Genomic DNA, 10525 nt, shown 5'->3' with positions numbered 1-10525 from the left:
CTCCCCTCCCCTCCCCTCCCCTCCCCTCCCCTCCCCTCCCCTCCCCTCCCCTCCCCTCCCCTCCCCTCCCCTTTCCTCCCTCACCTGTGCGCCTGGTCAATGACTGAGGGCACCCGCAGCAGCGCCTCACCCGCCGCCCGCAGCTCGCCGTCGTCCGCCTCCAGCCCCACCAGCCGCACACGCGCCGCCGCGGCCATGGCGGTCGCGTAGGCGGACTCGGCCGCACCGAGAGCGGACAGCAGCGCTGCCAGCCCGTCCAGGATCCTGACGCGACGTGACAGGGTGCGAATGGGTTTGGTTGGGGAACGGTTGCAATGCATATGCCATGGTCGTTTCCGTCCTGCCCCGAACGCCTGAGCTGCTGCCTGCACCGCTATACCTCACGCCATCGTCCCACCCCGTCTCTTCCTGTTCCGTCTACTCCTGTCCTCTCAACCCCACCCTCCTCCCTCCTCCCTCCCTCCCACCCCTAGCCCCCCACGCACTTGCAGCTGTTGTCCAGGCGCTCCGTGATGCGCGCGGCCAGCTCCCGGTTGACCCTGCACTCCTCCTCCACGTCGTCCTCAATCGCCGCCACCGCCGCCCGCTGCCGCGCCAGCTCCGCATCATAGCAGCTGCCCACACACGCACTGGACGTCGTGCTGAAGGACGAGGCCAGCTGCTGCGACTGCTGCAACCCCGAGCCCGGCCCCGCCGCGCCGCCCTGAGACCCAGAGCCGCCCTGCGGGCCTTGCCCGCCGGAGGCGACTGCGCCGGAGGCGCTGGCACGCGCGCGGGCTGCAGCCGACGCCGCCGGAGGTGGCGAGCTGAGACCTATCAGCCCGCCCAAGGGGCCGAAGAAAGCTGCCACGCCGGTGGCGGTGGCCCCGGCGGAGCGCTGCCCGCCGTTGGCGGCGCCGCTGCCGCTGTGGGCGGAGTGGCCGTTGGGGAGGCCCGGCGCGCTGCCGGCCATGCCGCCGGCGCTGTTGCGGCTGGGGCGCCGGAAGGTGCCGTCTTCAAGCAGCTGGCCTGTGGGGGAGGGGGTCGGGGTTGGGAGGCAGGAGGTGGGAAGCAGGAGGCGGGAGGTGGAGGGGTGCGTTTAGCATGAGCGACAGCGGAGCCGGTACATTTGAAAAGTGGTAGTCCCACAGATGAGCCACAACAATGGACGCCACAGTGTGCAACGACCTCCATGAAGCCGTGTCTCTGGCTGCATCGTCAGGCACCTGCTGCCGAACCGCGAAACCGCAATGGCATGGGACCTTCCCGTGACATACCAGCACGCGCGCACACACACACACACACACACACACACACACACGCACACACACACACACACACACACACACAGACACATACGTACACACACACCCGCTGATTCCCCGTATGATGACGACGCCACGTCCATCTCCCGCCGCGCCGCTCTCCCGATGCTGACGTTGCGCGTGATCTGACTCATGTCGAACGGCTCCGCGTACTTGGGGCTGGCCCTGTGTGTGTGCGCGTGTGTGTGTGTATATATAGGTGTTATAGAGAGCACAAGTTCATGCGTGTGTATTAAGAGAGCGCAAGGAGCGGGAGACATGGCGTACTGAGCAGGGGAGTTGTGTGCTGATGAGCGGGAGGGGGGGGGCAAGGCATTCGTGAGTGGAGCCCGCCGCTCTGAAGCCCCCTAGGCTGCGCTGCAGGTGCCAGCGCTTGGGCCGTGGCCATTTGCGCCGGCTCAAAGGTTCACTGCCGTCTGTGCGCGCGCAACGGCCGTGCGGTGCCGCGCACGACCGGCGGTGGCTGACCCCAGTTGGCAAGCCCGTGCCGCAGCTGGGCGGACTCACTTCAAGAGCATTTCCCGAAGAACGTTCTCATCGAGCTCTTCAAGCTCATGGCGAGGGTTGGTCCGGCTCGTCTTACAAATTGACATAGGCGGGCTCTTTCCGACTTCCTTGGCAAGGAATTCTTCCCGCATTCCAGCGGGAGGCGTGCTCGGCTGCAAGCGGAAAACCACGTGTCATAATTTGTGTTTTGTGACATTAAGATGCCGTTTTTGCAGACGGTGGCCAAGGCCTGCGCCACGTTTTGGCGCACCGACCTCGTCAGCGGGCTCCTCCACAGCAGGCGAGCTCTCTGCCGGGGTATCCTCCGGATCTTCCATCATTTCTGCTGCTTCAGTACCGATTTCAACTGAGTGCTTATGGGAGGGTGGCCTGCGTTGAGAACATGCGCAACTATTTTTCAAACTTTTGCAGCACGTCCGCAGAACCAACGCGAGTCAGGATAATAGAGTTGCCTATATTGAATAACTTGAACGAATGTGTTGAAAAGCATTGCTGGCCTTGCGTGTCCGATGCCAGCCTCCCCAGCAGCCCCGCGCAACACCCCGCCCATCGCTAACTGCTCGGGTCCCCACAAGACTTGCACGGCCCTAGGCCGTACTCAGGATGCAGCTGCGGGCTGCACCCATTAGTGTGAGGGTGCTGCTGGTGATTGGGTTAGGAGTTCCATTCCGCAGTCGTTGACGCCGACGGCCAACCCAATGCCTGGCTCGGGGTTTCTTTAATGGTCGGGGGCAGGAGTCCCCTGGCTTGAGTTCGTCCAGGCAGCATTCGATGGCCCCTGCGTGCTTGTACGCTCGGGGTGTCCTCTCTTGTATTACATTCAGGGTTCTCTGCTCGAGTGAGCGTGTGCCGTATGTCCATGGCTCTCGTCCCACAATGCAACCTCTTTTTGCTTACGCTAGCCTAGCACTCAGCGCGTGCACGCCGTGCCTACCTCCAAGCCGCGTAAACACCACGTTCAACCCACTCCTACCCCGCTACACCCGCTCAGCACAACACGTACAGCCACTCCCACAGCGCCGACCGCTTGCCCACGGCGCCGGCGCTGCCGTGCCGTGCCAGCTCCGCCGCCGTCTCGCCCGTGCCGGGCCCCAACACCCGCTCCACTAGCCCCGGCCCCGGCCCCGGCCCCATCACCGCGCCCATCACCGCCTCCCGCGCCTGCTGCAGCGCGGGCCGGTGCGCCGGGTCCCGCGCCTCCGCCACCACCGCCGCCACGAACGCCACCATGGCCAGTCGGCCCAGCCATCGGTGCGCTGTGGCGCTCGTCAGCAGGCCGCGTGTGCGCCAGCGCATGCGGCTGCCCACCTGCACGTGCACGTGACAATGACAGTAGTGAAGAAAATTATGAAGCTTGTTGGGAGCCGTCGAGTGGCCAGGATGACTGGTTTGGCGAAGGCGACTAAAATGCAATGCAAAGCAAGCAAGCACGGCGCCGCACATTCCTGGCAGCAGGCAGGCATGATGCGTGTCACTCTCAACTTGCCACAGCCCGTCACCCCGCCGTCACCCAACCCGTCGCCCCCACCTGTCGGTGCGCGGCCGTGAGCAGCACCACCAGTGCGAACGCGGCCGGCACCGCCAGCGGCCGCTCCACTGCCTGCGCCAGCAGCGGTCCGCCCGTGCCCGCCGCCTGGTTGGCCAGACCGGCGCACAACCCCAGCAGCGCCAGCCGCCCGTTCAGCAGCTCCACAGGCCGCCACAGAGACAGCTGCAGGCAGGGGTGGAACGAGGGAGGGAAGGCCGAAATAAGGCAGGGGAGAGGAGGCGGTGTTTCCAGGGGGCAAGATGGAGGGTGATTGCAGGCTTCGACTTTCAGGGGCACACGCAGTTATGCGTGGGTGGGTGCCAGGTCAGCAGCCAAAAGCCTCCATTGCAGCCCGCTCGCTCGACCCCACCTACGGACCCACCTGCGTGTGCACCAGGTCCACCTGCGCCCGCACCACCGCCGCCTGCATGGCCACGTGCGCCACAGGGTGGTCTGCCACCCACTCCTCCAGCGCCGCCGCCAGCGCCCGCTGCGCCGCCGCCGCAGCCGCCAGCTCCGCCAGCGCCGCCGCCGCCTGCTCCGCGCTGTGCAGCTTGCCGTCGGCGCCCACCATGTCCACGCTATGGCTGCTGCTACTGCCGTACTCCACCGTGTGGCGTTGATACAGTGCGGCCTGTTTGTGCTTCTGGGAGGAGGACGAGGAGGGATGTGGCGGCGGCGTGAGGCTGTCGCCCATAAGCAGCCCCTCTGTGGCCGCGGCCCAGGTCGCGTTGGCTGACTCCATCAGCGCCGCCGCCGCCTCCTCCATAGACAGGGAGTCCGGACTGCTGAGGGCCGGCGGCGGCGGGGGCGGGCCGCTGCTGCTACTGCCGCTGCCGCTGCTACTGCTGTTGTGGCTGGCAGTCGTGGCACCGGCTGGCTGGGAACTGCTGCTGCTGCTGCTGTCCGTGGCACGCGTGGCCTTGCCGGCTCGGACGCCGCTGCTACTGCCGCTGCTACTGCCGCCGCTCTTCTTGCGGACCAGACTGCCCAGCCGCAGGATGAGGCGGGCGGGCCAAGGCAGTAGCACATCCGCCAGGCCGGAGGCGTGCGCCGACTGCAACACAGAGCCCAGGCCGCCGCCCGGCGGCGAGCCGGCACGAGAGGTCGGCGGGCAGGCTGCGGGCGACCCGCCGGCAGGACTGCTGCTGGTACTGGCGGCGCCGTCACCACCGCTATGGCTGGTGGTGGTGGTGGTGGGGGTGGTGGCAGCTACGGCGGTGGCGGCGGTGTAGCCTGAAGGCGGCGGCACGGCAGCACCACTGGGCGGCAGCACGGCGGGCGGGGTGGGCGGCCTGAGGCGCTGGTATGGTACCAACACCACATCGCAGTCACTTCTGCTGCTGCTGCCGGCGGTGATGCCTCTACTGCTGCCGCGCTGCTCGCTGTATGGAGCCCGCGCCTGCTGCTGCGATGCCCCCGCACGGCCGGCAGCAGCAGTGGCGTCAGAAGCCGCAACAAGCTGCGACGGCGGCGGCCGCGCGCCATCAGACGTGAGCGAGCCGCCGACAACAGGCACGATTGCTGGCGGAGAGGTGGGTGCCGCCACAACACCGCCCACTGGCCGGACGCCACCGCCACTGCGCCGCGACAGGACGGGTGCGCTGCCGGCACTAGCAGGCGAAGGCGCAGGACCAGGGCCGGCACTGCTGCCGACCCGGTCGCCGGTGCTTGCCATCAGGGCCGGGGTTGCAAGCGGCGGCGGTGGCGGCGGCGGCGGCGGCTGTGCCGCGTGCGGTGCCGCTGCCGGGCCGCTGCCATCCGGTCGTTGCAGCAGCCGCTGGTAGGGATGCTGGTCGCGCAGCAGCTGGTCCCCACAGGCGGCTGCGGCGCTGTTCTCCGCCACCGCCGCCGCAGCAGCAGCAGCCTCCTGCTGCTCCTCCTGCAGGCGCTGCGGGCTGTGCGGCGCCAACAGGCCCCGCGGCAGCAGCAGGCCAGAGGCGGTGCGGGTGAGCGCGGTGAGGGAGGTGGCTAGCGCGGGGGGCCGGCTGGGCCGGCTGCTGCTGCTGCTGCGTGTCTTGATGGCGGTTGGTGGTGCTGCTGCTGTTGCCTGACTTGCCTCTTCAGCGTCAGGAGCAGCGGCGCCGCCGGCTGCGTCATCAGAGCGCTGCTGATTACCGCCGCCGCCGCCGCCGCCGCCGGCTGCATCCGGGCGGACATCTGCCTGCTCCTGCTGATGATCTGACTGGCCGTTGCTATTGGGCATCGCGACCGGCGCCGAGGGGCTGCTTATGCTTGCTGCACTCAGGGGTTGTGCGGGGCCGGGGCCACCGGGGCGGCGGCCGCCACCGACAACATCGGCAGTACCAGCACCGGCGGCGCCTCGGGGCGGCAGCGGCGGCTGGCGGCGGCGCGGCGAGAGGCCCTCCGCCGCCGCCGCGGCAGCGGCGGTGGCTGCCGCCGCCATGGCCCGCCAGTGGTGGCCGCGGCGCGCGTCGCTCTGAGCCTTGTGCTGCTGCAGGTGCCGCGTCAGCGCCGCCTGAGCCTCCGCCACCGGCGGCAGCAGGTGCTGTGCTGGTGGGGGTGATGGGCCTGGTGTGGCTGCTGGTGAGCGCCCGAGCAGTTGTCCGTGCGAGGCGTAGCCCGGCGGCGAAGCTGAATCCGGTGATGGGCTGCTGGTTGCCGCTGCTGCCGAGGGAGGAGGGGCCATTCGCGCGGCAGCGGGAGGAGCACCCGAAGCACCCGAAGCACCCGACCCAGATCGGGGTGGTGAGGCGGCCGGCGCAGACGTGGGCTGCCGCGGCAAGCTCGCACTGCTGCTTGTGGAGCTGCTGTTGCTGTTACTCCTGCTAGTGCGACTGCTAGCGCTAGTGCTGTTGCCGGCCAGCTCGCGGTCGCTGCCGGAAGCTGCTGCTGCCGCCTCGTCAGCGGCAGCCCCGCCACGTCCGCGCCCCGCCGCGGCGATGTGGGTCGCGGCTGACTCGAGCCCCCCGCCGTCGCGTGCCTGCTGCTGCTGACAAGGCTGCTGCTGTTGCCGGAGCGCGATGAGCATGTCCTCCTCCCGTAGCGCAAACGTTGTGATCTCGGCAGGCGGCTTCTGCTGGCTCACGACGTCGTCGGCGCCGGGCTGTTGCGGCCGCGCGGGGGGCCACTGCTGCGGGGGGTCGCGCACGGCGGCACCTGTGCATGTGGCTAGGAGGCGCGTTGGCAGCCTTCGCTTGCTGCAGCGGAGTGCTGCTGATGCCCCTGGCGAGCAGGCCGCGGCATCGCTCCGGGCGCGGCCCCTGCCTTTAGCGGTCGCGTTTCTTGAGCAGCTAAGCATCGTGGCGGTATAAAGACAGTGTTAAAAACAATTGCAAGTCATACGCGGGGTACTTATAGTAGTTGTGGTAAGCACAAAAAGGATTGCCAAGAGTCGCAATCCCCGTATGGCGGGAACGCCGCCCGTCCTGGCCCATGCGCCCTCGATGTCTGCAGCCCTCCCCACCGTCAGCGGCCAACCAGGATGCATAAATACCGTCGTGCGCACACAAAGGATAGTAAGCCAGGTCACTCCATGGCGCCCAAGAACACAGCACACGCTGCAAGCAGCACGCAAACGCGTCGAAAACCGCCCCTACCCCCGCTGGGTAAACGTTGTTTGGCGCGCCCAGGGTGCGGAGCATGGACGCATACAGGTGCATCGCAGGGTCAGGCCGAATGGTCGCCCGTGGGGTTCCAGGCTTTTCGCGGGTATGTATGACAACCTGGTCCACGACAGTCACGCAACGCTCGGCAAATTGGTACCGGCCACGCCCACACCTGGCCACAACCTGCAGTGCAGGCCCACACACACCACCCGCGCCGCCAACCTCCATAGCCTATCATGCTGTACTAGGAATATGATCACACGCAGCAGCGTTGCGCGGGGGCTCCTGCCTCTCGGCAGGTGACCAGCAGCCACTCCCACCACGCGCCTGCAACTGTACGCTCTGCATGCCATCATCTCCCTTGAGGCGCTGTGAAGCCCCTGGAGCGAGACCGCTGCGAGGTCCCTGGAGGACGTTACGAAGTCCGCGGAGGTAGGCGGCTCAGAAAGACGCGGAGGCAGGCGGTCTGCGCCCAGACCGGTCGGGGCTGCCTCAGTCGCTGAGGTGAGTGACCGCCACGAGCGCCATCATCCTGGTCACTCGACGAGTCCGGATCCAACAAAAAACCCCATCCAAACATGCAGAATGGTTCTCTCGCACGGAGATCGCACGCGTACCTGCACCCATGCCGCCGTGGCCGAGCGGGCGCCGCCGGGGAAAAGGAAGGCGCGTGGCTGCCAGCCGCCATACCTCGGCGCCACACCGCACATTCTTGCCACGCCAGCTCGCTCACTGTTGCAAAGGAAGAAAGGGGAGTTGCAGGGCAGGGGAGGTTAGCCAGGGTGGCGACCGCTCGAGGTTGGCTCACACGTTGCTTGCAGGCGTCTGCTGCAGGTGCTACACACAGCTGCCGAAGCAGCTGACCGCAAACGCGCTTGAGCAGCAACATGCACCCACGCCCAGCAGGTGCAGTCAGCCTCTCCCGGGTTTTGGTTACATATACCCAGTTATCTGGTTTGTTGGGTTGGTAATACCCTGTCCCCCACCCCAATCAACGCACGCACGCGCCCCCCTCCTCCCCGCCATCCAGCACAACAGTCTGCGTAGAGCAGGGTCACCCACCGACGGGAACGCCTTCTCGATAGCGGGGTAGCGCAGCAGGAGCCGCCGCGCGAATGCCAGCTCCGGGTCCGTGGGCCGCTCACCGCACACCTGCAGCGCGTCCTTGACCACCCGCTGCAGTGCTGTCAGGTCGCCCGGGTGCTTGCCCAGGTGTTCTCCCGCGTGCCGCAGCGGCGCCGTGGCCTTCAGCCCGTCCTCCAGCTCACCCCCGCTCATCTCGACCACGCCAGCGAGCGCAGCGGATGTCGCGCCGTCGGCGTACGTAGAGTCGGGCGAGCGCTTGCGTTGCGTGCTTGACGTGCAACGTTGCGGGCGGAGGTCGCGCCCTTGCAATCGCAGCTCACGCGCAACGTCATACACCAAGTTGCGAAGTTCGTGCTGAGACCCGGGCGGGACGTAGTGAAGTTCGTGCTGAGACCCGGGCGGGACCGGGTGGGTCAGCACGAACTTCGCTACGTCCCGCCCCGGTCTCAGCACGAACTTCGCTACTTGATGTACAACGTTGCGCGTGTACTGCGATTGCAAGGGCGCGACCTCCGCCCGAAACTTCTGCATCTTCGCCTCGGCCTCCTGCTTCTGCCGCTGCAGCTCATCCTTCTGCCGCTGCTGCTCATCCTTCTGCCGCTGCTGCTCGTCCTCCAGCTGCTGCATCTTCGCCTCGGCCTCCTGCTTCTGCCGCTGCAGCTCATCCTTCTGCCGCTGCTGCTCATCCTTCTGCCGCTGCTGCTCGTCCTCCAGCTGCTGCATCTTCGCCTCGGCCTCCTGCTTCTGTCGCTGCTGCTCGTCCTCCAGCTGCTGCATCTTCGCCTCGGCCTCCTGCTTCTGCCGCTGCAGCTCATCCTTCTGCCGCTGCTGCTCATCCTTCTGCCGCTGCTGCTCGTCCTGCAGCTGCTGCATCTTCGCCCAGACCTCCTGCTTCTGTCGCTGCTGCTCGTCCTTCTGCCGCTGCTGCTCGTCCTGCAGCTGAACAACGTCGCTGTGAAGCTGGTCAACCAGACGCCGGAGGCTGCTGTGCTCAGGCGGACGCCGCTGACTGCCACGGCCGCGGTGCTTCACCAGCCCACGGCCCGGCGGCGCGCGGCCTGGCAACTGCTCCCAGCCCTTGGGGCGCACACTAGCAGTCGCAGTGTCGGAATGGTGCCGTAACCACGCCATGGCCGCTCCGATGCCGCTGGTGCTGGTGCTGGCGCTGGTGCTGATGCTAGCGTTCGCCGCCTGCTCAACGCTGACGGGGAAGGCGCAGTACTGGGAGGCGATGGTGACACGTGCCTCCAGACGCCCCTGCCCCTTTGCCGACATGCAGCGGGGCTTGAGGTGCAGGCCGTCCGGGCTGGAGGGGCCTAAGTGGAAGGGGCAGGTAGGAAAGTCACAGATCGGCGTCACAGACGACCTATAGCATGCCACCTTACTTAACCCAGCAGCCCTGACGGCAACGGGAGGGACGAGAGGGAAACTTGCAAAGGGCCGGTGACCCGAAAGCAGCATGCAAGTGTCGGGAGGTCGCCCCGGGTTGGTCCCGAGTGACCTATGACTCACCGCAGCCGCAAGGGGGGCGCCCGCGGTTGTATACCTCCTGCGGTGAGATAAAAGGGGTACAGAAGTAATAACGTCAATGAAAGGTGCGAAACGTGGCGCAATGGTTGCGGCTGGGGGGAGCGGATGACACGGTATCGCACAGGACCACGTGTGTCTCCCGCACCTCAGAAGGTGGCGCATCGGCGCGGCGCCAAGCCAGCGTCGACGCGTCTGCCGCGGACGCCAGCGGTTGCGCAGCTGCGCATGCTCGGAGCGGACGCAACGAGCCAAACAGGCTCGAAATCTGCGCGCCCAAGCTCCACGACGCCATCGCCCTGCCGAAACGCGCTGCTATGTGCATACTTGATGTGCACAGAAGTTAAGGATGCTTCTTGAGAAGAAGTGGTGCAGCAGGCGTTGAATCGAGTCCAGTTCTTTGGCACGTTTCGTGGGGCCTCCGTGTTGGCGCAGTGTGGTATCTTTGTATAAAGCGAGACCACAGGCCGGTGACAATGTGGACTCGTCATGAGCTCGGTCAGACAGTGCTGCACCCGGCAAGCCGGAATGTGTCCGCCCATCCGCCACCATGCCGAGGCTCTGAAGGTGCCTAGCTACCTTGCAGACGTCAGCTATTCTGGCCGTCCTGCCGGTACCGCCATCGCAAGGGGGGCCCTTCTGATTACTTTTTGCCACTCATACACACCGCGTCCCGGAACGCGCGTGTCGCACAGGCTGCCGGTGAGGGCTGCACGCGTGAGGGTTGCGCCCCAGCACACAGGCTGACGGAAGATGGTCATTGAGCGCCTCAGCGCTTGAAACCTGGCCAACTAGATTCATAGTCGGACTGTCCGACCAACCGGAATCGAGGGAGAACGTCTTGGTTTTTTGGACGATGGCTCCGCAGCTGGTGAGACCGGGTTGGCTCGGGCGTAGTAACAGAGACAAGACGGCGCGAAGGGCATAATTAAGGGCGAGGGAGGGCGCGAGCGAAGTCGGGGAGGGTGCGAGGAGGGTGGGGAACGGGCAGAAGTAGGGCGGAG

General features: G+C 66.7%; 3 protein-coding genes across 3 annotated transcripts in view; all 3 read right to left on the bottom strand.

Moving 5' to 3' along the window:
• CHLRE_03g170650v5 (uncharacterized protein) overlaps positions 1-2250 on the bottom strand; it is a 5722-nt gene extending 3472 nt beyond the window's left edge. Inside the window, exons 1-5 of the mRNA XM_043060872.1 lie at positions 2066-2250; positions 1812-1963; positions 1351-1469; positions 486-1008; positions 85-264 (exon numbers count right to left, since the gene is read on the bottom strand). Coding sequence (XP_042926001.1) covers positions 85-264; positions 486-1008; positions 1351-1469; positions 1812-1942 — 953 coding nt within the window. The 5' untranslated portion in view covers positions 1943-1963; positions 2066-2250. The remainder of the gene's footprint in view (positions 1-84; positions 265-485; positions 1009-1350; positions 1470-1811; positions 1964-2065) is intronic.
• Positions 2251-2613: 363 nt separating this feature from the next.
• CHLRE_03g170625v5 (uncharacterized protein) lies at positions 2614-6630 on the bottom strand. The gene is made up of 3 exons (XM_043060871.1): positions 3722-6630; positions 3340-3522; positions 2614-3119 (listed from the first exon to the last, which is right to left on the bottom strand). Exons 1-3 carry the CDS (start codon positions 6599-6601, stop codon positions 2799-2801), a joined length of 3384 nt encoding a protein of 1127 aa, XP_042926000.1. The 5' UTR covers positions 6602-6630; the 3' UTR covers positions 2614-2798.
• A 48-nt stretch (positions 6631-6678) lies between these two features.
• CHLRE_03g170601v5 (uncharacterized protein) lies at positions 6679-9960 on the bottom strand. The gene is made up of 4 exons (XM_043060870.1): positions 9670-9960; positions 9507-9543; positions 7971-9310; positions 6679-7640 (listed from the first exon to the last, which is right to left on the bottom strand). The coding sequence occupies exons 1-4, from the start codon at positions 9814-9816 to the stop codon at positions 7638-7640; spliced, it is 1527 nt and encodes a 508-aa protein (XP_042925999.1). The 5' UTR covers positions 9817-9960; the 3' UTR covers positions 6679-7637.
• Positions 9961-10525: the final 565 nt, after the last annotated feature.

Source organism: Chlamydomonas reinhardtii, chromosome 3 (genome assembly GCF_000002595.2).
Source record: "Chlamydomonas reinhardtii strain CC-503 cw92 mt+ chromosome 3, whole genome shotgun sequence".
Taxonomy (NCBI): Eukaryota; Viridiplantae; Chlorophyta; class Chlorophyceae; order Chlamydomonadales; family Chlamydomonadaceae; genus Chlamydomonas; species Chlamydomonas reinhardtii.
This window is presented reverse-complemented; position numbering and strand designations above follow the sequence as displayed.